This window comes from Lagopus leucura, unplaced genomic scaffold, assembly GCF_019238085.1.
Source record: "Lagopus leucura isolate 7727_CA_CO unplaced genomic scaffold, USGS_WTPT01 Super-Scaffold_100001, whole genome shotgun sequence".
Lineage (NCBI taxonomy): Eukaryota > Metazoa > Chordata > Aves > Galliformes > Phasianidae > Lagopus > Lagopus leucura.
The window spans coordinates 98262345-98289043 of record NW_024962262.1 but is presented as its reverse complement, the minus strand read 5'-3'; the positions used below and the strand labels follow the sequence as shown (position 1 = coordinate 98289043).

Here is a 26699-nt window from a genome sequence, read left to right as displayed (position 1 = left end):
AGTGGGACAATCAAATCTGGTTTCAGTTTATTTCCAGAATTTTACTGTACAAAATATGCAAAGTGTAAAACGGTTTTATGTTTCAGTTTAAAAACAACAAAAACCCATCCAGCTATAACTGAAGAGAACCCAGCTTGGAACAGAACGACTTACTAGACAAAACCCACAGTGCATTAATGTCACAGACACCAGGAATTTGCTTATTTAAGTCCATGATTAGAAAAGAACTGAAAGACCATGTACCACTGCAGTTAAAGTCACATGTGCAAAAAGGAGGGGGGGAAAAAAAAAAAAAAAAAAAAAAAAGAAATGCTGGTTAGTGTCTGTTAATTAGAAAACCTTGGCAAAACCCACCTTACTATACACAGTATGTGTAGAAAAGGAGTATTACACAGTGATCAAAAAGGGTGCAAGAAGAGAGCTGGCTCCCATCCCCTACCCCAAGACACAATAACGCTGAATCAAAGAAACAGGCACAGAAGAGTGTAAGATCCCTTCACAGCTGGGTCTGTGCGGGCAGCAAGCCGCAGCATCCCCGTGTGCAGACAAGAGATGCTCCCAAGCCCTGTCAGCACTGGTGGAAACTGCCAAGGGAAGTCGCTGTGGGGTAGCAGAGCACACCCACAGCATCATGCACTGCCCATGGGGCTGCACTGCAGCACATGGATCAGCACACGCTGCCTCTTGGAGGGAAACAGACAGGCAGATAAACTGGTGATGGGGGGGGACCCATCTGGAGTAAACTCAATGAGATCCACACCAGCTGTCGGAAACAGCAACTTTTGGTCACCATCTACCTGAGGCAGCAGCCCACGCACATAAGGATGCATGTTCCTAAACGAGACTTCAAGGCTCAAAAAAAGCCCTCTCTTTTAGGAGATCGCTTAAAAAAAAAAAATAAACCAGAACAATCTGATCCCAAGAGTGCTTCCTTCTTCACAATTCAAACACTGAACCACCAAGCTTGGCTCAAGGCTTTAGACAAGTACAATGCATACACCTATAAAGAGAGAAGCACATCCACGCACAAGCTGAATGAGAAAACAGACATCTGTACAAACATCTCAAAACACCTCTTGGACGGCAGGGCAGAGCTGAGCAGAGCCTGGGGCCAGACAGCAGCATTCTTTAATAGACTGCAAGATTTTTCATTTACCTTTTTAAAAAAAGAGAAGATTGAAAAGTTTCTGTGAGCAGATGAAATTGGCCTGAGTAGGTTTCCACATTTTGCATAGTATAGATCTTTCCAGTTTCTTCACTAACGAGCGTTGGAACATGCACATCTCAAACAAGACTTTTACAAGCTACTTCTGCACGGCCAGTTTTAGAAACTGCTTCTCCACAGCTTCTGGCATGCTTAGAAACAGTGGAATCCCTACACTTTGTGTGGAGCATCCCAAAGCAAAAGAAGAAAAGCTCTTTGCGGGTTCCAATTTGTTCAGCTCTCTCCCAGACTTGTGTCCTACCCCAAGCTGTCTCAGGCTCCAAGGCCAGCACCTCACATCCCACCCGGTATTTGCTCCTCCTCAGCAGGAAACTCAATTGAACACAGCCAGTAAGGTGGAGTGACTGGATCTGCTGGCATGAAGACTTCAGAGGTAGCAGAACACCAGAGGAAAAACTGAAATCTGTCTCCAAGATGCTGCTCCAGAGTGGATTTCTCCTGCTGCCTTGAAAGAGCCAAGCACAACCCCAAAGCAGGGTATACTCTGGAGCTGACCTTGCTCTGCCACTCTTCCATGCAGAGTACACCTTCAGCAGATACTCTGCTGCATGCAGGGTGTGTGTTTGCCAAGGTCTACTACCCTGTGCTCTTAGAAGCTGCGAGAAATCCTAACTTTCCACTCTTCGGCCATGAAAGAGAGTCAGCCTTTGTGAAAACCCACAGTCACTTCCATTTTCCTTGAAGCAGCTGAAAGTCTTTGTTGCATCTGGTTTAGGAAGATCTCAGCATGGTTTTGGATTTAGGCTGTAACAAATATGAGTCTTTAAACTGTCTGAGCAGCATACTTGAGAATCACACATGGAAAAGAGGAGTGGGCCAACACAGCACTCTACTGAATGGTGCAGCATAAGGTCCTCCTCTGAGGGGCATGGGCTCAGCCTTCACTACAAACAGGGTTATCTCAAAAACCACTCATTTCTAAAAATCACTTCTCAATTAGATAAGAGCATACAAGCTTGGGTGACAGGAGGGAGATTAACACACAAGGAGATGGTGCAGAATAGGAGGCATTTGGAGAGAAGCAGCCTGTGCTTGGCTGGCAAACTGTACAAGCCTTATTTACGCTCAACTCTTGGCAAGCTTTCCAGGAGTAAGGACTGCAGGATTTGGATTCAGAGCTTTGTTCCCTGTGACTCAATTCTTACTCATTAGCTGGCTAGAAACAGAATTAAACAAACCAGTCTGCTCTCACTGCTTAGGATTTTCACAAAGAGCCTGAGTTCTTACAGACTCCACAGATCCATATGTGGATTTCAAAGCACTTCGTGATGCACTGAGTTTAAGCCCACAACAGCCCACTGAGGTAGGTATGATCGTGGTCCCTTGATTTTGCATGGAGAGGGGAAACAAGCCCCTAAAGAGAGAGCTGGAGAAATAAAAAATCATTAAAAAAACCTGGGAATACCCAGGAGTTCAGATTCCCTTATAGACTGTTCTCAGCTCGGAACAGGTTGCAACTCTGCAGTAAGCAGCCTGTTTGAGAGGTGAAGCTCTCTCCTTCAGATTTTATCAAGCAAAGCATTCACCTCAACACTGGGAAGAGTGCTTAACGCAGGAGCTGACAGCGGAGAAGGTAGCACAGATTAGGAAGCAGATCCAGAGTGAGCATGCCTTGCTTCCACCTGGCTTTCCATGTGCTTAAGGATTCAATGCAACTAAGGATTAAGACATGAGTTTCCTGAGCAGACACTGTCAGACAGGCCAATCGTCGGGGAGAGGAAATCCTGGGAAAGGAAGGTTTTATGGAGCAGTGCCCTAACCAAGGTGCTCCCATGTGTAGGGCACACCCAAGCCCCCGGCACAGCAGTTCTCTCTCTGGCTGCACACATCCAAGCTGGTTCAGCCATAAGCAGAAGTGCTTTGTAGTGCCCATGCTACTCCCAGTCTCTCCCGCCCTGGCTGGTAATGTACATCATAAAAAACAAATACATACACCTTCAGGAGAGATACGTGTGAGATACTGTATGCTCCATCACCTTTTTTGTTTTGTTTTTAAGGAGGGAATAAATCTGTGTTTTTCCAAACTAAAATACTGCAAAGGCCACAGTCAGTAAAAAAATCCCTGTACAGACACAGACTGCAAGGAAGTCTGACCTAGAAACAAACTCAGGCGTTGAGTTTAGACAAGGAAAACTCCACCTACTTCTCATCCTTGAAGAGGCATAGATAGGCTTGGTCTCATCACGCACGTTTTGTTTCTTCACAACCAATTCTGACACATCACACAGAGACCACAGGATGGAGGTGAGTATTACACATTCAGACGAAAGCTGCCAGCAGCGGGAGGCCACACAGACCATGGGTTATACTTGGCTGGGGGAAATCTCCACCTGGGACCCTCCCTCACCAGGGAGCTCAGGTGGCTGGTAGCTCCCTCAAACCCAAGAGGACCAGCTGGTGCTGCTGGACATGTGGCTCCTTCTCAACTACCGCTGCTGGAGCAGGGAAGCAGCCCAGTGGACTGATGATGGAGCCCAAGGAAGGCCTGGAGTAGGCAAAAGAGGCTGTAGGAAGCTATCATGGGCCACCACAGAAGATAAAGCAGTGAATGGCATTGGGTGTACCTCACTAGCAGGGCCCTTTGCAGTAAGAGATCTCCATGGAAGGCAAGTTGGCTCATGCTAGATACAGATCTTCTCATGGCAAAAGACTGGGCAGGATGAATCCAGCATTTCCACTTGAATCTGTCACCACAGATCAGGGCCTCTAGGAGGGGCCCACCTGAAGACGAGTCACCGCCAGGCCCAGAGGTGGCTCTGGAGTCACACAATGCTCATAACTAGCATCCAGACAGGCTCATCTTATGAAGAAACCTTTCAAATTAAGAGCTAAGCACCTCTCACAAGAGCAAAGAAGCAGCAGGCCATCCTGGCACTGAGAACGGAGAGACCCCCACAGCAGAAAAAGGCCAAAAAAGGTAGGCAGGTTTTCAGCATTCAGACCGTTTGGTATTTCCCAGCTTTGTTGAAGGCAGGGAAGGATGCACTGCAGCATTTCAACATCACGGCAGTTCTTCAAAGCAAGAGGGGGGCAGTAGAGCCAGCCCTTTCCTGGCTCCACTCTTCGAGGAGGGAAGCGTTTTTGCTCGTCTGTTTTCCAGACACACTGAACCCCTTGGATATGGAGGGATACATTCCTGCATGCTTTCTTCTTCCCCTCTGCAGGGCTGCAGACGTAGCAGTGTCTGTGATGCATCTGAGAAGGAGCCAGCTACTTACCCACCCTGTGCAAATGTGCAGCCCCCGCAGGTGTGAGAGGAAGAAGGGTAAGGCAGACCCCGAGGGCACTGGGGTAGAGAAACACGTTTGGAAAGCAGACTGGGGAGCTTTGGAGAGCCTGGCAAAGGAGAGGGACAAACACTGAGACAAAAGAGGCAAAAGTGGCATGCAGAACTGTTTCCACTAACAAGCATTGCTAAAAAGAATTTTGGAAGAGCAGCAAGATGGGCTGATCCAGGATGACACAAGCAACTTCACAGAGACAGAAACAGACTGCAAAACCATCCCACTTTGTTCACACAGATCCAGCACTGATAAGAAAACACACAGAAAGTAGGAAAAAAAAAATAAACAGATCTTCAGTCTTACTTATTATGTAGCTGACACAAGGAAACCTCTCACACTCTCTCACTTCCACATGAAAAGAAACTGTAAGTTCTCTCTGTACAAGCAGACTTCTGTAGTGGAGAGGTGAGCAGCCTGTTTTCAGGAGAAACAGGTAGCAAAAGCACACACACAGAGTGTAAGGCAGCATTCCAACAGAAATACAGACATTGCAACTGTGCAGAGAAAGAGAGCGTGAGATTCACAATATGCCTGGAAAGGGGAAAAAAAATTCTGTTCTGTCTCCAAGGCTGAGCTAACCAAGCCAAGTCACCCTGTTGCCTCTTAAGATATTCCTTTCTAGATAAGATATCCCAGCTCCCTCCACCCCTTTCCAAATAAAGTGCAGATGGTCAAATATTACTGGTCCATCATCTGCCAGTTTCAGTCAGCATTGGGGAAATAAAACCCAAAAGCAGAATAGTGAAAAAAAAAAAAAAAAATTCCAAACAACCCATCCTCAAAATCCCTTAGACTGAAGTCTCGGACTGTAAGCGAAGGACAAATTTATGAGATTTAGGGTCTATGAACTCTTCAGAGAGTTTGATGAAGGGAATTTTCTTCACATTAGCAACAAGGCTGAAGTCCAAGCACTTGAGGACAAAAACAATTCCATCTTGCAACCCACTTGTGACTGCTTCCTCGCTAACGAGTGTCCACTGCTTGGAGAACCAGCGATCCCTGTCGTACTGGAGGGTTGGGCCAGGGCTGAGGTAACGCTCCAGGAATGCCTAGTAAGAAAGTGAACACATTAGCACCGGGGAAACAGCAGCCCCATGACTCTGTCTGCTTCCACGCTCTCTTTCTTTCTCTAGATACAGCTCTGTGAGCATTGGCTTGCAATGCAGGAAGTTATTTCAGCTTCTGGGCTTCAGGAGACATCTGTTCCCCCCTCCCTTGCTATCTTAATGGCAGCAGAACCACCCCCTTGCACCTCTGAGGAAGATGCCATGTGGATCCCAGTGAAAGGTCCACCTTTGTTTCTTCACAGCATTTCCACACTCAGCACAGAAAGTCCTGGGTAAATTCCCAAGAGTGAATTATTGCATTTTTGTCCTTGGGTTGTGTTCTCCAGCAAGGTGGTTGTAGGATGCTATTAGGGAGGAAGGAGGACACCGAGGACCACGTGACCCATCTCCCTCATCATTCAGTCCCTCCCTGCATTTGCAGTTCAGCAGTCAGGGTGTGAAGCAACAAAATGACATCTGACCAGGCAGACCACGAGTTAAAAACACTGTCAGACAGGGATTTAGGCTATAAATAGCAGCAGTCCAAAATGCAGCAGCGTGGAAGAGATAAAAAGAAGAAAAATGTCATTTGCAAGTTGCTATCTCCATCAGTCAGCCAGCTGGGAAAACTGCCCGTGACTCAGGGCCACCACCTTGGACACTTCTTTGATACTGACTCCAGTGCTGAACTGGATATCAAAACAAGCAGCTAATTATCTCATGGGTACTTTCAGCTGAAAAGAAAAAGGTGCTTCAGAGGAAACACCACTTCCTGATGCAATCTACAGAGTGCTGACTGCATTACAGAGAGCAGATATAAAAACCTCCACTCGCTTTCCCCAGCAATTCCTTGCCCTGTGCACGCACACGTGCTGTCCCTTTATCCTTCCCACCCTGCACTAGGGTTAAAGAGCACGTTACCTTTGGTGTCATGTTATTTGTGATGCAGAAGGACAAGTGTTGCAGGATGCTCTCCATGCTGTGGTACTGCTGCTGGCGGGTGGTACGAAGGTACTTCTGCAGAGCTCTTGCCATGGACGGGAAGATCGCCTGGGCTGCTTCTCGAGAGTCCATCATCTCTCCTGGAGCTTTTTGCTGTTCCTCTGCCTGGAGGCGTTTGATATGAGTGAAGGCCTCCTCTACTGCAACCACAAGCCTGCAGAAAGAAAACCAGCACAGCAAGAGTCACAACACAAGAGGTAGAATGGGTCTGTAGTTAAGGCAGAGCCTGGGAGTCAGGATTTGCAAGCTCCAGTTCCTATCTCTACCACTGACTCACTGTCTGCCATACAAGTTACATAAAATCCACTCCGCTGACGATCTGTGAGGTAAGACAGTGAGGCTCTCCCTTTCTTGCCCAAGCCATCCAGAAACTGAGGGTCATAAACCAGGATTAAGGCTTTAAAAGCCTGACTGTCGTACTTGGTTCTGCCAACACAGCATAAACATCAGTTACATGACTTAACAAGACACAGCTGCCCTTGTGTTTTAAGGCATATCTTTGGAAACGGCCATTCCAGCATGCAGTGCAGCAGCTTGATGTCAGGAAGAGGGTGGCTATAAACTAGCATGACCCAGGATGCAGAGTGCTGTAAGACTGTGCTCACCAGCTGCGGCCTGCTCTGATTTACACCAACTGGGAGCAGACCTTGCATTTCAGGATGACTGCCCTGTAACTCTCCACTGAACAATGATGAGGTCCCCATCTACCCTCCTAACACTGCAGCCAAAGACATCCTCTGCAAAGCATTCCTGTGTTGGCACAGGTGAGTAAACACCGAGAACGCACCATAAAAAGGCAAACATGCCAAATGACACTTGCAAGCCCAGCAGAATTTAACTAGTCAGAGACTATGCTGCTAATGGGGAAAAAGCAACAGTAATGGAAGAGCCACCTGACAAAATTATTTTGCCGCTCTACACAGGATGTGTTTCACACTCAAGTCACCAATTACTGTGACCTTTATGCCATTACCCAATGTACAGCAAAGCTAGGAGAAGCTGCCTCAGGACAAGCAGTGGTACAGAACACTGCATTCAGGCTGTATACAAAGAACAGCACAAGAATCCCTGACCCCTGTAAGTTTTGTTTAATTTGACTTGGGGAACAGTGGAAATCAGTTTCTAATCTCTTTGTGTCCTTTTGTTGCAGCTCTGACCTTCCTTCTTTGTAACATCTGGCATGCTCTTCTAGTGACTGATGGTTTTGCTCTGACTAAGCAGCTGTTCTAACCAGCCTCATCAAGAAAGAGAGACATGCACACATTAGAATGCTATATTGCATAGAAAAGAAAATTTAAGATCCTATTACCCCATGGCTGGAAGACAGCCTGACCAACTGCAGCTACAGAGCATAGGTCAGACCAAATCAGGCTAGAGGGACACTGTGCCAGCACTTTCCCAATGAAATATAAGCTGCCAAAATAAAACACAATACAAGCCAGCTCCATCCAGTTATGGCACATTCCTTCCAAACACAGGGGTGCCTGTCTGTACGCAGCTCCCCTCAAAACGTTAGGTGTGTTAACTACAAATAGTAATTAGGTTCTCAAGCAAACAAAGGCACAAACTCTCTGGGATCACCTCACCAAAATGTTAACTCCACAGACTAAGTGTGACTACAGAAAACACCTATTTATTTCCAAAATAAAACAGAGGCAGTCCTGGTCATGCCTTTCCCCTCCAATTCATTACTAGGAAAGACAGGCAAACTGCCCCTTTTAGTTGCCTGTAAAAACATATTCTTTCCTCTCCCACAAAGAGGTAATACCAACTGTTCCACCAGCTCTGCCCTTGAATTACTTGAGCCAAGATGACAAGCCTGAGCACAGGGGAAATAATGGGATTTCCTACAGCAAGTAACTATGGATTTGTCAAGCACTGGACTGTTCCCTAATCCGTGACATCACATTAGCTTATCTGGCACAATATACACAAGCTCTGCTTATGTATTTTCTTCAGATAACTCTAGTTTTCAAGCTGTCACTGTCCCTTGTGCATCTGGGTTTCATATGTTCGCGTACCGCGACAGATTTACAGCCACCCCCCAGCCCTTAATCAAAAATCCCTCTTCTCTGAACAGGCTCAGCAAGTCTATCATGACTGAGCCTCTAAAAAGCATCAGCTGAGCTGCACTGAGGATCACCCCTGGGGAAAGGACACCTTTACCTTGCACGACGCTTTTTGACTCGGCGCTCGTGGTCGGCCTCTTCGTAGTAGAGCTCATTGTGGCTAGAGTCCCTGCGCCGGGCTGCAGCTGCGATCATGGCACGGGACTGCCCTGAGGCGTTGTTCCCTGGGCCTTCCGCAAGAGGAGACAAGAAGGCGGGCATTACTGTCACAGAAGTGAGCTGGGAAAGAGCAGTACCACAAAGCATCTGCCACAGGTGTGCCACAACTCTGCCCCTACCCCGTCTACACAGCTGGGGCTATAAACGCTTTCCCAGCCTTCATGAGCTCTGTAGAAACCCCGCTGGACAGCACGTGCTTGGAGAGGAGCTTTCTTCCTAGCTCCAAGGATGACAGTGGAAAAAGAAGTTAGTAGGGATCTCACACAAAGACAGGTAAGATACGCATGCCAAAGATGCAACTTACCATCCATTATATGTGCTTTCAGTTTGACAGCAAGAACAGCTGCAACGCCCCACATTTCAGCAACAAGACAGTGTGAGAACAGAAGAAACATGGCGTTGGAAAGAGGAGAAAGACAAACACAAGAACATCAAGAGACGTAGATATGAATGAATGAAAACCAAAATTCAGGCAGTTACACATGGAAAAGAAAAGCAGGATACAGAGACAACATAACCACCTTCAGACAAAGTTTTGCAGAAGGGTAGATGCTTTCTGAGCAACAGGTGTGCTACAGGTTAGGCTGGGGTCTGTGCATGCAGCAACTCCAGAGCAGCATCTGCTATCAGAGCTTCTATTACTTCTATTCCCTGAACAGGTAATCTATGACCTGCTCTTGAACACTCCAGCAAATGAAAGAGGAGTTTACAAGACCTGAAGTAGTGACCATACAGTGCAGGAACGGCCTAGGAAGCTCCCAGCTCTGGCTGTTTGGCAGAGATGTGGTAGAAAGGGAGAAAATGTTACTCTCGATGAGTGTACCAACTCTTCTACCCAATAGAGGATAAAGAACGGAAGCCTAAGACAGTCTCCAAACCACTGAGAGCTGTTTCTCCAACTGCTCTTACCTGGCAGTGACTAAGGCCCATCAATTGCACAGACATGCTTAAATTATTCTGCTTATGCAAAGGCAGCTTTTATTTATTTTTCTTAAAAATCACAAACAACATTTCCAAGACAGAAGCCTGAAGCTCAACAGTAGGAAGACCCATCATTTAAACAGATGGCTCCTAAACTTCAAACTTTGTTTCACAGACTTGAAATGGAAAATACTACTCAAGGAAGACACTGGTTCCCAAATTTGGGTTAGAATTATTACAAGCCTTTTTGACTATGCCTGGTGATGGAAATTCAGGTTTTGAAGGTAAGCCTCCCCACTCTGTATAAGATTACAGCAAGATGTTTTTCCTTCCTGGCTGCTACAACATCAAATACAAAAGCTGCCAACAAATTAAGCTGCTTAATAGCGTTACTGTTTTTTCACACAGAGGGTGTAAAAGGCTGTCAAGACGCCAAGGCGAGCTGCAGCCAGAACTACACTCCTCTTTGTAAAGAGGATGGGAATGATTCTGAAGAATATGCCTCTAAGCCTGAGATTTCCACATCTACAAAGGCAGAAGTGTTTCACAAGGAACAGACCAGGGATCCTGTACTGCCCCAAAATGGAAAGTGCAAGTTTTAAGGCCCTACCAGGCTCATCAGACTGCCGTTAAGAAGGCCTGGCCAGCCATATCTGGAGCTCATTTCTGGTTCCTTATATTTCAACTAGTTTCGGAGTTGCTAACTCACAAAACTTCTAATGCTGTAACTGTACTGACAGTTTTTCCCCCAAGCTTGAGGTACCCCAGTAACTGCTACAGAATCAGGCACCCTGCTATTTCTTAAAGAGATGCTGCACCAGAAGCAAGCTGGTAATGGGAACAGCATATCCTGCAGTACGGTTTGAATGGTGCACAGACACTGGGATCTGGCAGCTCTGAATTTCCAAACACAGGGCCTCACTGAGAATGAGCAACTGGAATGCAAGATCTCACTCCTAGAAAAGTGCAGAACAAGTTGTGTTACTTCTCTCTTACTGAATTAATTCTTTCCCGCCTCCAAGCTTCTTCACTCCAGGAAGCAGAGGACACGGAAGAAGCCTGCCCCTCTGCCCCCCTCCTGCTCCCTTTCACCTATCCTCTGCCAGAAATGAGAGATCTCACTGTAAAGATCTTAAACCTACAGTTGATTATATGGACTCTGCAGTGCTGCATCAGGTTTGGGGAAAAACTAAGAAAAAGGCTTTGAAACTTCTAGAGCTACCAAGAATACAAAAATTAAAAAAAAAAACAACAAAATAAATAAAAGACATCATAGCCTTGTTAAGGCAAAGGAAAAACCCAAGACATGTGGCTGCATTGACTGATGTTCACATTTCAGTATCTACAGCACACACAAAGCCACCTAGACCAGCTAAGTCCTTTCAGTTCCTTCCTGCTCTCAAAGCCTTTCAATACAAACCTATTTATATGCAGGACTTAGCACATCTTGTCATGGGATTTCAGCCGTGCCTCACTGAAGAAGCTGCCCCATGCAACTTCCATCAAAGCTCTTCCATCAGAGAAGTGCACACTTTTATGAAGGCTGAGATGGCTGGGCACAGCCTGCTTATCAAGCCTAGCTTTTACTGACAGAGCTTCAGAGTGCCAAATGATTAAGTCCAGTTTTCACTGCTTTAAGTGCCCTCATGGATCCACTCAGCCATCCTCCCACACATACCCTCAAAGCCCAAGAGCCTGAAACAAGTTTGCAGAACAGTAAGGCTCCATGGGGATAGTTATCTGTCTTGGCATTTTCCTGCAAACTGCTGAGCATCACGATGACTTGGAAGCACAGCCAAGCATAAGACATGTACAGCTAATTTACTGCTAAGGCTGCAAGCCTGATGAACATTTCTTTCCCTGTCAACTGCTGCTTACACAGTTGCTCCTCCCCGCATTGGTATGAACCTCCTCAGCTTTCCTGAAGGCTGCCCACAGCATCTGTGCAGTGAATGACTGGGGAACAGATTTAGGTTAAAAGTTGCGTTTATTGTACTAGCACAACCAAGGAGATGACCTAAGGGTGACAAGAAGCAGAGGCTGCCCAAACCAAGCAGCGGTGCCAAGAAACTCTGTCAAGCCACGTAATCATTAAGCCTGACCCAAAACTTGGCTGTTTTCACCTGGCAAAAACAAAAGCCTTTTTGTGGGCTAAACACATCTGTAAAGTCATCTGGAATCAGCAACCCCAGCACCCTTCGGAAAACTTCCAGCAAGAGACAAGGATTTGGCAAAGCAAAAAGGTGAGAATGCGTGCAAACAAAGCATAAGGCCAACACAGCCCTTCCCTATCCCACCCGTTCTCAGAGACTACATTTCACCTCACCTACCATCAACATTGTAGACTTTCAGGCCAGCCATGTGTTTGGCAGCACGGGATTTGGAGGCTGTTAACAGCGCTGGGTTGTAGACGGGGAAATCTCTGTAGTAATTTTCCAGAACCACCAATGCAGCTCGCTGGATGCTAGAGGAAAAAGAACAGGAGAAGATAAACTTGCAGAATGCAATAAGGACTTTTATTTCTTTTTAAAATACTCAGGCTCTCCACAGGACCTAAAAACTTGTCTGGGATGCTAGTAATGTCTCTCCATGCCTCAACAGGAGGACGATAGGAAAGCCCTGAGCAAGGGCAGAGTGTCAATGATGTGCCAGGCCACCTGCAGCACGGCAAAATGCAGACAGTGCTCAGCTCCCTGGCATGCCCAGGCCAGGGATCAGCGTGTCCTGCTGGCTTTGTGTGGCCAGCCTGCACAGAGGGACCAGCTCAGTGCAGATGCTTTTCCATTTGAGTCATTTCCAGCCGCACCTTGCAGCTTCTCAGATCTCCTCCATCCAAGCTTTGACAAGAGCCCAATCCTACCAGCTCTCGCAGCATGATAAGATCATTGCCTTAGGAGCACAGCTACCTGAGAATGAATTATCCCAGCAGCGCCTGTTAAATCCCAACTAAGGGACAGAATCGAGGCAGCATCACACTTCATTTCATTTGGAACCCACAAAAATTAAAAGGGAACTGCCAACATATTTGTTGGCAGTTATTTGTGAAGTTCACACTTACCAACTAAGCCTGTCATAAGGAAAGCAACCAAGTACTCTCACACATGTTACAACATAGAGGGAAAAAAAAAAAAAAAAAAAAAAAAAAGAAGAATAGTAATGTGGGAAAACAGACACGAACAAATTAAAACCTACATTCAATTCTCATCACTGCCACTGATTCAACGTGTGCTCCCCGAGGAGCAATTTAATTTTCCCGTGCCTTGTGCTAATATTAACTCCTACATCACACCCCAGTAATTCAACTCCCACACACTACCTCTGTCACTCTCACCATCTCGTTGCCCATCTCCCACCCAGCAGCGAATGAAGTAGAGATGCAGCCCATCTACAAGATGCTGGGGAAGACAAACAAATCCAGACTTGCTCAGTGTGTACCTTCCTCCCTTATTGTTATGGTACAGCGTCATCTGTTTTGTTAGCTGTACACTTTTAAGATGATCAGTTGAGGTTTTAAAGCAAATTCCACCTTTAGGACAGATGCATAACACCCCACCACACTAACTACAGTATCCTTGGGAGCTTTATTCTCCAAATACCAGTTCTAAATATCATATCAGATACGTTAAAAGCAATTTCATTTAAGCACTCGGCTAACGATATGTAATGAAGGCCACTGTTTAATCAGGGAAATAATATTCCTTTAACACAGACCTGCAGATGGACAGCCCCCACCCACAGCCAGTTTATTTCTGCCTGCCAAACTCCCGATTCCTACCGTGGATTTACTGCAGCTCCGAAACAAAATTTCACAAAATAAATCATAGCTGCAGCATATATTTTCCCTTCTGCCTGTACTTAAACACGACTGAGTTTTTCCACGTCTGCTTCCCAGGAAGAAAGGTGAAATTTGATGAGCTTTGTCGCAAAATGTAACATTTAGAAACAAGATGATAAAAACAAGAACAGTTATGCCTTGGCAGTGCAGGGCTCTGGTCTCAGACAGCATTGGGACATCAGTGGCAGCAGTGGAAATGTCTGGGAGGTGCTCCACTGGCCAGCTGGCTCTGCTAGGGCTTGGGAGAGCATGATGCACCTTAATGCACACACATTTTCCCTGAGCTCCACAGATGCTGTTATCATGACACCAGTTGTTCCTACCCCTCAGTGACTTACCTAGCCCTCTGATTCACTGACACACATGCACCCATAATCCAAACACGATCAAGCTGTTACATTGCAAAACTCAGCCGTTGCTGCCCCAAATATTAAAGCCCTGTTATTTTCTACTGATGCAGTTTCTTAAATTTCTATTTAGGAAATCTCTGGCTCCCATGCAATTCATCACAGGCCCACCAGGTGAGGGGGGCAGCTGGGCTGGGACTCTTCAAACTCTTTTTTAAAGAAAAGAAGAAGTAAAGAGAAGGTGCTGCAGCTGAGAAAATTAGAAGGGTGACCATAATTAGCCAGGGTGAGGGGAAGGCTGAATCAGAGCCTTCTGGGCAGCGTTGCTTAACCTTTTCACCCACATCAAGGGGAAACCTCACCCTGCTGCAAGTGGGAGCTGCAGAGCAGCAAGCAGCCCTACAAGCAACATGGCCATCCCTGGCATAGCAGAGGGACCCAGCTCACTTGGGCACCCCAGCAGCCCCCAGAAACAAGCTAAGGAAGCCTCGGGCCTCCTGCAAAATGCAGCTCTTTGGGATTTTCCACAGCACGCCAGACCCTCTCCTGCCACAGCAAACAAGGTGCTTCAGTGGCAGCCTCCTTCCCACCCACCCACCAGTTCCTCCAGGAATGGGAACTGACAGCTGGCCCACAGCCCGCACTCGGATGCCTTTCCCTGCAGAAGTGTCTCAGGAGGAGCTCAGCACCATATCCACCCACTGCATCCATTCACTCTGTACTTCAGCAGATGAAGGCCTTCTGCATGCACAATTTCAAAAGAATGGGGAGAGGTGGGAGGAAAAGGAACAGAAAGTTTCAATACCAGACTGTCCATTTAGGGAAGGCCAAAGCAAGGACCTTCCTTATGTCCTGCAAAGAGTATCTGGCAGCCAAATGTAATTCAGGCATAGCAACAAAATACCAGAGCCCAAAAAAGCAGATCAGGATGTGAAAAGCACTTTCAGGCAACAGAAACCTGCGACACAGAAAGGACCTGTTGCACAGGACCACAGCCTTGTAAAGGCAGCATCAATAAAACCCTACTTTCGTTGCTTTGTACTTTGTGCAGTTTGAGGGGGCGTTGAAATAATTTGTTTTTATTATCTTTATTCTTTTCCTCCTGAAGAAGGCCATGTCACAGCATGCTGCCAGCAGGGAAAGCAAACAAGCAGATCCGGCAGCAGTGCTGCGTACCTCAGCAGCATTTGGCAGCAGAGAGAGGCCGAGTCCTTAACAAACAGCAATGAATTAACTTCTGTGAGATCTCCAAGGAAATGGAGGAGGGGACTGTGTGACACAAAAGCACAACAACCACAACAACTGCCAGCGTTTCCCTGTCAAAAGATAAGTCATGAGCAACCTGCTTGAGTGCTTGTTGCTACACGGGATTTTGGTATCTGAGGTCTCAACACTGTGTCGCTCACTCAGAGGCCGTTTTAGCTTTGTATTTGCCTTCCCTGACATAGCTACACCAACACTGAAACTGCTTTTAGAGGATTTCCAGGCAAATGAGCCAGTGCTATACTGAGAGCAGAAGGAAGCCTGCTCACATCATTGGAATACCAGCTTAGAATCTGCTGCTTCCTGGAAAAATGGTGCTGAGTCTGCTGTAGTGGTGGGAAGATGGAAGTAAGGGGAGTGGTGAAAAAAAGAGATTAAAGTCACACCTCTATGCTCGAAGTTGCCATCAGACACAAAAAGACTGCAGTGGTGTCACTGATGGGGTTTTTAGAAGCTTTGCGCTTTGCTTTCTGAGCTAGGAAGGCAGCTTGCCATGGCTCTGTTACCCACTGAAGGCACAGGGGCTCCTCACAGTGTTGCAGCCGATACAGATCTAAACACACACCTAGAGAGAACTAAGATGTTTGCTACCAGAGCATGAACTTCCTTACCCTGCCACAGAGACAAAACCCATAGGATCAGAGCTTAGGGTGAGCTAAGCATCCAAAATCCACAGGGAGAATCAGAGATTGGTGCTGTACTAATTGAGGACTGAGCAAGCCCAGGGTTACTTCACTAAATGGCTCCCAACACAGACTCATCTCCTCCAAACAATGTTTTTTTAAGCGCTGCAAAACAGACACACAGCATCAAAACAAGCTAAGGACTTGCATGCTAAACACGTGCCACAGTTGGGAAGCTCTGGCACCTCAACAAGAAGCTGAGCAAGAACTGCAGAGAGCAACCCACTATGCATAGCCGGCTTTGCCTTACAGGCTGCCTCCAGCCCACAGCTGCATCAGGTCCATCTACAGCAAGTTGCTGAAGTCTCCTTACTCCCTCTGGGATGAGATGCCAAGCAGAGATGCCAAGACAAGGAACTCCTTCAGCAGCTGCACCAAGCAAGCCAAGCAGAAAAATACCTTTTGATCACCATAACTACAGTGGCATTTCAGCCTAGTATAGCTGGGAGAACAAGACCGCAGCCCCTAGGAACAGGAAAACCACATTCTCTTGTCAGGCAACCACAACTGAAGTCTCCACTGGGCTCAGGCAGGAGGCAGGCAGGCACAGCTCTCCCCCCCCCAAGGAGCAGGCATCGAGCTACCAGGACACAGTTTGTTTTAGATGTGAGCAAACAGCCAGTTTGTGTAGAGTGCATGCAAGCATAAACACAGCACAGAGAGCTTGTCCCACAGCCTTCCACCTGGATGAGAGCAGGACAGCAAGTTGTTGTTTTCTTCATGGGGCTTTTTGGGGTTGTTTTTTCTTTCCCCTCTTCATCACCAGCCAAGCCAAACCATCCAGCACAAAGGAAAAAGGAAAGGACCACTGCCAGTCTACTACAAATCCTGCTCTTATGTTGTAACCTTTTTATTCGGAAAAGCAGCTGTGAGCATGGAAATGGGAATTTTTAAAACACAGCCTTTTATAGAAGGGCATGATCAAACTTTTTAGAAAAAGAGTCTGCTCCTTTAAATGATATGACCCAAACGAGCTCCTTATTTAATACCTCCCTAAAGAGCCCTATAAAAGTATTCCCAGGCCAATGCTCAGAAGATGCTGCTACAGAAGTACGGAGTGCTAAGTTTGAGCAAGCAGCTATAAAAACCCAGTAAACCCACAGGCATGCACTCTCCCACTGCAATCTCCTTCTCAGAGGCTTTCTAGCCTGATATTTCAGCACGTTAATTGGTCTTTAGAACACAAGCATTTTTCCCCAGTCACCTTTACTGGCAAGTTTCAAAAGGTCCAGTAAGATGGTTTACTGGGAAAAGCAAGACACTGTGCTGGGGTGAGAGCGCTAGCACTACACCTCTTCCTTTCCTCAGTAACACAGCAAGCACATCACAGGACACAGTGACAAGGAAGGCACAGTCACAAGGATACCTGTTAGCCCTGTTTTGACATTCAGTGAACATAAAAGATAAGCTGCAAAAACCTTACACGGGTTTTAAAAACAAAGGAGGGCCTAAAGCACAAGAGCAGCCTCCAATGGGATGCAGCAAACACTTTTTCCATGAAAAAGGAAAGGCTGAGGACCTTGATGAGTCCAAAATCGTGCTGGGGTTCACTGCCTGCAATTTTAGGATGCCTGATGGCGTGGGGTCAGCTCAGATAACCAGGAGGTCTGTCCTTCTAGGCTCCTTACAGAAGAGCAAAGGGCAGTCTGTCAGTATGTGGCAAAGGTAAGTTGCAGTGCTTACCTCAGCCTGGCCATGAGCTTGCGTCAAGAGGTCCTGCAGGGCCACATGTGAAAGGGCACCTTGTGAAGGGCTAAGCTCCTCCCACAGCAGCCAGCTGCCAGGAATGTGGGCTGAAAGGCAAACCACTCTCATCCTCCTTGCTAAGGTCTCTCCGAAGGGAGAACGGTGTGCCTGGGGGCCTTCAAGCACTCCCTCAACATGCAAAACCACACGGTATAGCCCACAGACAACAGCAGTGTTCAGGCTGCCCTTTTTAAGACACCAACAGCCTCACGAGATACCTAACAACTCTCAAGCTGGATTCTTCCATCCCCTTTGATCAGATGAAGAGCATTCAGACAGATGAAGGCACTACCTTTGCATCTCAAACCCAGTTCCATGCCCACAGATGCTAACGGTGGCTGAATTGGATCCTGACAACAGCAGCACAGGGATCACAGCTCCAGCTGAGAATTGGTTTTTGAGCATGCTGCCAACACAACATGCAGCTGGTTTCCATGCCACAGTTTTGCAGAGCGGTGGGATGTCCTCAAGGGAGCTAGTGAGAATACAGACTTGCTTATTTAGGGGAAAAAGAGAAACAGCTACTGGCTGCTCGCATCAACGCAAAACCAAAGCTGTGAAGTGAAAGGCTTCCTTTATCTATTGATCAAACTGTAAGGTTGGGAAGGAGGGTAGAGAGAAAGGAGTGTGGAGGACAACTTCAGTGAAAAGATGACTAGAGGAAGCTGCTGCTGAGCTGTCCCTGCATAGTAGCACTGATACGGGTTAGGATAAACAGAGATACAGAATGGCTACTGGCTTCTCCAGCTGCAGCTCAAGTAGCTCCCCTTGTCCATACCCAATTCTACAAAGGCTGGTGACCAATCTACAGACACTGTTGAAGTTGATCTTAGAGTTTAAATGTAGAGAACACAATCCCAACAGCTCTCCTCTGCCCCATCTCATAACTTCCACCAACTCAAGTCTTTGCACACCTTCGGCACCAGGATAATTAAGAAGACTGAAGAAGTTGAGCTGGACTAAATGATCCACAAACACAAACTACAGAGCCATATAGATAACACAGAGGTATAAATACCAGCTCAGCCATTCAGCTTGCTGTGCAACTAGACAAGGTTTCATTGGGAAGGCAAAGGGAGAATCAGACGCTTGACAGGACAATTTCTTGCAGCAGCATCAGTTTAAGCAACAATATGAAACTATGATCAAGCATTTCATAGAATCATTAAGGTTGGAAAAGAACCCTCAGATCATCTAGCCTAACCATCAGTCCATCCCCACCCTGCCCACTAAGCCACATCCCTCAATGCCACATCTACATGTTTCTTGAACACCTCCAGGGACGGTGACTGCACCACCTCCCTGGGCAGCAATGCCAGTGCCTCACCGCTCTGAGAAGACATTTTTCCTAATATCCAACCTGAACCTCCCCTGGTACAATTTAAGGTGCCTCTCATCCTAATATTTATTCAACAGAAGGGTGAAATGTGTTATTTGATATTCGTAAGTAATCTAGCACAGAACTGCCAGTACCAAACTCTGTTTGCATGAGCTTCTCCACTGTGCTCTTACCTCAGAAACTGTAAGCAAGAGTTTGTCTTTTAATAAACAAAAAATCCACCATATGCAGAACTCCCCCGAATTCTTAAACCTTCATTTCATTCAAATATAATTTTAGCACAAAACATAACTACGGTTTTAAAAAAAGAAAAGTAATTATCTCCTCTTTCCTCTTCACACACATCGGGCTGTATTAGGTAATAGCATCAGCTGTTGAGTTCACAGTTCATCTTTGAAAAACATAGATAAAGTGTTTGAGGGAAGCTTGACCTCTTTTAAAAGTGTGTACACACGTGAAGTTGCTCTTAGGACTGCAGGAGTTCAGAATAAGTCCTAAGGCACAGGGGGATGTGGTCCTGGTCCCTTAGCTGTTTGTGCATTTTAAAAAATCAGCTGAAGTGAAGCATCGCCTTCTGAATAGATAAGCTGGCAATAATACCAAGAACTCCCTCTGCCTCAACACTGGAATAGTCACTACATGCAGACACAGAGTGTCCACTCCTAGAGCACCCAGAAACCTTGCAGCAACCGCACAAAGCGCCCTAAGATTACTGCTTCCAGTCCCTGGTACCGATGTATCTGCAGCAGTGATGTGCCTCCTCTTGCCATACGCATATATGCTAGAGCCTGAGCCTCTAAAAAGATAATTAAGAATGCAGGAACCATCACGTACAGCAAGAAGTTTGTAAGAGACACATTTTCAGTAGATAATTTAAAGCTTGACTATTATGACGTGAAAGGCCAGAGCTTACAGACATCTTGCATACACTATACAGGAACTCTTCAAGTTACATTAATAGTTACAAAGTACTTTTTTTTTCTTTCTTTCTTTTTAATGAAAGCTAAGAAATGCAATTTAAATTCCAAGGAAAGAACAGAAAGAAAGCATTCAAAGGTTCTTTGGCAGCAAAACCAGCATAGCAGTGGGACTTTAAGGTTAGATGGAGAGGCCTGCCCGGACACCAGCAAAGCCCTACACATAAAGGAGCGCCTGATCCAACCCACAGCTGTGCCCAAGCAAAGCTTCTCATTTTAAAGCCAGCAGCACCGAAAGATTCTGCAAGTGCTGCTGAGGCTGTGGGAACATGATCCACGCTTTCAGGCTGAGCATCTCCAACCCACACCCAAAAAGGATGCACATTACCCTTCACTAACCTTTGACTTTTAGGGAACACAAACCAGCCAGCAGCCTTCACGTTGCAGTGAAGCTCCTTCCTTACATGACAGGAGCCTGTCTGCCAGAATGGCTCTCCCAAAAGCTTCAGCCAAAGACTCAACTTGATCTAAATGGTGCAATAAAATTTAAGCGTAGAGATACACTTAAATAGCTGACTGCTGGGAGGGGAATGAAGTTATAAGTGAAAATACTGCCCTCAGATTTGTGGCCAAAAAAATCTTCAGTTACCACCCAACTCCTTATTAACTCTTCCCTATTCCTTCAGGGTAGGTAGTTTCCAGTTTTCTTAAACATTATTTGGTTTCTGCTGTATGAGAACTGTAAATTCTTAATTTCTTACACTTGAAACTCAAAGATGCCTCCTCCTTTCCCCCTAAGGACATACTCCTTTGCAGAATACTTGTATTTCACCATTCACCACAAAAACTGGCTGTTAAAGATTGTGGGGGAGGATTCTTATTTTTTTTCTTCAGCATTTGAAGATAAAAGCATCTTCATGGCCACAAAATTTGTTCAGCAGCTTAGAGAGACCATCTGTCTCTGTGGGTGGTACACACCGGCGACTTGGAGGGCAGAGACAGCAGGGGGAAAGAAATTACATGGCAAATGCCTTAAGTACAGGGCAGACTGGAGAGCCTGCTGTTGTACTGCTGGATGCTGGTTGTTTAGAAAGACAAACCAACAACAAAAAAAAAGTCCCCACAGATGAAACCAGTGGCATTTCCTCCTCACCACCCCTTTCAGAAAGGACAAACCCAGCAACTCCCCATTACCAGCAACTCATACTGTACTACCGTACTGGCTGTACTGGCCAGGGGAATTAATAATTGACTGCGGGCCCTCTGCTTACAAGTATGCTCGTAAACTTTTTAAAGTATTAACTATTCAAAAAATGTGAGAGCACTCCAGGGTGTAGCAATCACCCCAGAGCTACCAGCCACTGCTGCTTGGTGCATTCACAGGAACAGAACACAATCCTTACGTAGGCTGTAGTTCACCGTGCCCAACTCCAAACTCCTCTTGGAGAAAGATGCAGCACAGCTTGTGTGCACGGGTAGTGTAAATGCAGATTGGTTTGTCCTGAAAAGCACAGCCCAGGAGTTTGTGAGGGTTCATGTTTATGTTGTTATTTTATTGGCACACCTGGGGCTTGTGAAATACAACTCTGTATTACTGCAGCACCTCACATAAGGCTCCCCACACGCACAGTGGAGGGATGCACAGAAAAGCAAGCAAGGCAGCCAAGATCAAACAAGAAGAGAAGGACAGGCAAGATGACTGTGGGCCCTTCAGTCTCTTGAGCTGTCATCTTTATCAACGTTAAGAACATCTCCATGTGTAAAGCTATATATAAAGCCTTCTGAAAAGTGTACACAGAGACAAGAGGCTAGGAAAGCATGCTCCTTTCAAGAAAAACAGAGCCCTATCAGACTTCACCACATCAGAAGTTCCCAGATGAGCAGTGCACACAGTCAGAGATACTGACAGTCTATTCCAGATTTCCAACCCCATATCTAATGAGAAGCATCTGGCACTATTGGAACCTGCTGTTCACTACTGTCACAAATAAACATCCTTTTAATGAGGTGTTACTCTGACCCAAGTAAGAAGTCCTTGCCGATCTCTGGCAACACACCCCACACACCATCAGACAGACCCTCATAAAACAGAGGCACCACTGCTATAACTCATCCCCAGCATCAAAGCAGGCTTCCATCTGCTCTGCAGGGAACAGCAGGCAGTATTACAGAGACTGAGGGAAAATTTGCTTCTGCAGTTCTACCAGTACCCTCACAGTAACAGCAAACAGGCAATCCGCTCTTGGTGGCACCATTCTCCCTGAAGGCAAGTTCCTCAAGTCCAGGAATGGAAGCGTAGAGATTCAGCCCAGCTTTGGAGAAAAAAGGCTGGGCTAAAACCCATAAAAAAGTGGTTGTAAACACCCAGTTATGTGAAATGCTGCTAGGGACACTGGCTTGGAGGTCATGTCTGACACCTCTCTTTGTCAGCGCTAAAGAAGCCGCTCTGGAGCACAGTTAGGTTTCTTCAGTAACTTCACACTTGAGGATGCAATTAACGCCCATTTAGCGAGAACTTCTTGGGAGGAGAGAGTACTTAAGGCTGGTGCTCATCTGGCTGGGTGAAAGGGGAGGAGAGAGACACTCAAACAACTGCTCATCAGGGTGCTTTGCTGGAATTCAGGACTGAGAAAATGTACTGAGAAAGGAGGCTGATTTCACACTAGCTAGAGAGCGTGGATGTCCAATCCTTTGGTTTGCCTGGGCCGTATTGAGTGAAGAGGAACCGTCTTGAGTTACATCTACGAAGGCAGGACAGAAAGTAATGCCTTGTAATTATTTCCATGGAAACTACAACCGATAAAAGAACACAATAACGCAATTTAATAGAGCAAGTTCTCAGCCTCAAAATACTATTTTTCAACACAGTCACAATCATTAGCTATGCATTTTCACCAGCAATGAACAAGAGCCTGCAGCCACATTCATAACAATCTGCACAGTGGAGGTGCCCCAATACTGACACCTACCACTCACCACCACTGCACTCACATCCACTGCTTGGTCTCCATAAATGTTCAGCAAGCATCAATGAATGTCACTGGGGGCCATTTTTCCCCATGGAGGAATTCAGTGACACCCCTTTGCTTCATATGCACTCCCATGTCAGATGCCATTCTGACAGACTGTCCCTCTGCTGCCATCTGTCACACAGCAACAACATGCAAGGGAGTATTGGTGGGAACCTCTACTGCCATACAACCAACATCCACCTCTGATGTTGTGGGTCAACACAACAACATATCAGGCATTTTTTTCAGAGCCCCTCTCATTTAATATATAATTAATGTATATAAGTAACAATTTAAATAACTTTTGTTAATGCTTTTTTTAAAATTAAAACACGCACAAAAGAGCAACAAAAACGTAGGATATTTGACCCTGTTTCTATGAAACTAACACATCAGTCTGCTTCAGTGCACCAGTGTGTGGTTGGTGCGGAGGGGCCAGGCTGAGCAGCTTGGCAGGAAGAACTGCTGCCATGATGGTGCAGGGAAGGGACGCGCTGCACTACGCTCTGGGCCAAGGCTGCACATGGCCCACTGGCTGCAGGTTGGACATGCCTGGGCTAGAGGCTCTGGTGACAGAACTGTTTTGCAAAGTAGCTCATTTGTGTAACACGCTGCTGTAGGGAGCTCTTGTAATCAAGGCAGTGGCACAGTTAATCAGATGTTTTGTTACAGAGAAAGATACACATTCACCTCAATCTCTCATCACAGTTTTATCACTATGGATAACGGCAAGGGTTGAAAGAGAAACGAGGGCCAGTTAGAGTAATTCCTCCAGTCCCTGGGAAGGCAGGTCCAGCAAACCATGGGCAGGGTGGAAGGAAGGAGTGTGTAAGCCCAGACAGCGTCCAGCTAGTTTTATCACAGCAGACACGGCACTGCTTTGCAGTCATACTTTTGACCACCCAGCTGGAAACAGAAATAGCCTGCAAGTCCATGGGATCAATCACAATCAGAATGATCAATTTAATGAGATGCACATTAGGAAGCTTCTTCACCAGAATGCAACAGGGTTTTAGCAGCTTTTGCCTCAGGCAGGATGCCATCCAGCCTCCTAAGCTCATGGTTAAGCTGATACATTTATCCATGCCGAAAAAAACAGAAACAAAAGATGTAATGGAAACTTTCCTTCCTTCTAGAAGGTAAAGAGATTTAGGACGGCACAACCACAAGAGAAGCACTGATACAACTCCAGGAAAGTGCTCTCTATACAGCTGAAATGCTGACCAGGTTTTACTAATGAGAAGAATTTCACCCTTGATAAGGGGGACAACACCTAGCTGCTGCAAAATAAGACGTGCAAAAGTGAATTGCTGCATGAAGAAGCTTCTTCCCAGACCTTAATCCCCTATATACTACCTTACTAGGGAAAACTGCCCTGGTAGCACAAAGGGATGCACACACAGATCTGTTAGATCCGTAAATACTGAGCCTAGAAATCACTTTTGTAATCAGTAGGTTCAACAGATACAAGAACGCCAACCTTAGATCAAGAGAAGCATCAGTTTCCACCACACAATTCTCTTTTCAGCTTTGTTTTGTACTGAACATAAGGGTTCAAGCACCACCTATGGAACAGCTGCTCCTCTGCCTCAGTTCAGCCAAGAGACAGACTCCCCTTCCAAAAAACACTTATGCATCTATTTTGTTTTGTGAGCCTGTACAAGCCACAAGATTTCTCAATAAGATACGGTTAAATCCTGCAGGGAAGGTGCAGGCTCTTCAGAGACATACACCTGTTTCAAGGAAGCATCTGCTCTCTTCTTGTATTTTCAAACCACAACTCAGCAAATAGTCATCCAAATACATATGGTAAACACAAGGACGAACAACACTCTAGCAGACATTTTCTACTACTTCTCAGTACTAAGCTTCTTTTGATTATATGGAAGGAACATCAACCAGCTCATACCAGCCTGCAAAAGCTGTGTCCTGACTCAAGCTGTATGGAAGGCTCATAACCAACCTCCCTTCTTGTCAGTTCAGAACAAACTATCATGGCCAAGCTCTTCATATTAATACTGCAGGGAGCAGAAAAACCCACTCACAGACATTTCTAACCTCAGAAAACAAAAACTACAACAGAGCCACATTCTGTCTATGTGTAGGATCAATAATTACCATGCATGTTCGAAGTAATTCACTTTCCTGAGTTGTCTAGACCAGCAAAGCTCTAGGGTGGGGAAAGACTATTTACTGGAGAGAAAAGGACTGCATCCAGCACGTGAACGTGAAGAGGAGGGTTTTCTCCAGGAACACCCTATCTACACTATTTTTGAGCCATCCAGAAGGAACTGAATTATGGATGACAGATGTCATCCACGTCCCAATAACAGCAAAGCGATCAGCCTTTCAACAGGAAAGTTATCTACTGTTACTCTTCCCTACCTTTGTTTCTTTTGTTCTTGCTTCCAAAATTCTCACCAGCATCCCCACCCCATCTCTCCTTCATTTTCCAAGGCTTTACTTTCCCATATCTGCTCTCCCTGCCCACCTCTTTGTCCATCCATACCCTCATAAAGCACTTCCCTCACATGCCAACCCCTCCTACTAGGAGCAGCAGAGCAGTCAGTAAGTCGAGACTTGGCACTCAGTTCACAGGGACTCCAATTTAACTTTTACCTCCCCTCACCAAACCCTGAGTCACTGCCAAAGGGAATGCTCATTTTGGCAGCTAAAGTCTCCCAAAAGAAAAGCTGTAGCCAAAGCGCTGGAGGTGGGACCAAGCCAGTCTATTAATAGGTTAATTACAATATGAGTTTGGGGAACTACTCCCAAATATGCTTACCCTCCTGGACCCAGGGCCCTCAGGGGTGGAATGGAACATCAAACTCAGCATATTCAACTTCTTAACTGCAGTTGGAGCCAAGGAGTGTGGAAAATTCAGTCCATACTCTACCTAGCAAAAACCATAGTTTTACAAAAGAGCAGCTAAGCTGTTGTTTTCTTCCTTTCTCTCCCAGACAGTTTCTTCACATTTAGCGGCTCTCTGACACAGAGAAGAGGCAGAATTTGAAAGCCTGCACCTTTGACTGAAAAGGCACCAACAGTTTTTTGCCAGGGAAACAATTCAGGACTACTCAACCATGCAAAACTGCACAAGATGTCCCAAGAGTCTTCTCAGTACCAGCCTCTGGAGCCCGTTGGACTGCTGAGGATGGAAAACTCCATGGACCAAGACTCTGAGATGCTTGGGTGCACAAAGAGGACTAAAGAACAGACCAAGGCAACATTTTGATTTCAGAAGGCAATCAGATTACTACACCTGCTGAAGCATGCTTGCTCCTTGCAGGCAGCAGGCCACAACCTATATATGACCCCTTTAAAAGGGTTGGGATGAGGCAAGCATACACAAGAGTAAACAGAAGGAGCCCACTGGGAGCAACAAGCAGCATACACACACTCCATCATAGCCATGACTATCTCTCCAGTACACCCACAAGGCTGCTTCTTCAGTTCTCCTAAACATACTGCCTTGGTGCATCTCAACCATCAGACCTCGCGTTGCAGGAGAGTAAACCAGCCTCTATGACATTTCATGGACAAGCACGTAAGAGACTTCACGGACACTTTACAAGATTATGCTACAAGGGTGTTTCAGTTGCCAAATTTCTCTTGTTCTGCATGAACACCTTGCTATCCTAAGCTGTTAGAAGATGGAAACAGGAATTTCAATCATTTCTTACAGTGCTTATCATACTGGGGTCATGCTCCATATAAAGTCCAGCTGCTTGTGCCATCTGCACACGAATAACTCTCCTCTCTTGCATTCTGCAAAAGAGAGAGATGAAGGGA

General features: G+C 46.1%; 1 protein-coding gene across 3 annotated transcripts in view; it reads right to left on the bottom strand.

Annotated features, from left to right (window-relative positions):
- The window catches only part of VANGL1 (VANGL planar cell polarity protein 1), a 42246-nt gene continuing 15547 nt past the window's right edge, over nt 1–26699 (bottom strand). For 2 of the 3 annotated variants that reach the window (XM_042867635.1, XM_042867634.1), the window contains exons 5-8: nt 12097–12230; nt 8724–8859; nt 6477–6711; nt 1–5558 (exon numbers count right to left, since the gene is read on the bottom strand). In XM_042867635.1, coding sequence (XP_042723569.1) covers nt 5298–5558; nt 6477–6711; nt 8724–8859; nt 12097–12230 — 766 coding nt within the window. In that variant the 3' untranslated portion in view covers nt 1–5297. The remainder of the gene's footprint in view (nt 5559–6476; nt 6712–8723; nt 8860–12096; nt 12231–26699) is intronic. The other variant, XM_042867636.1, reaches the window with a different exon arrangement.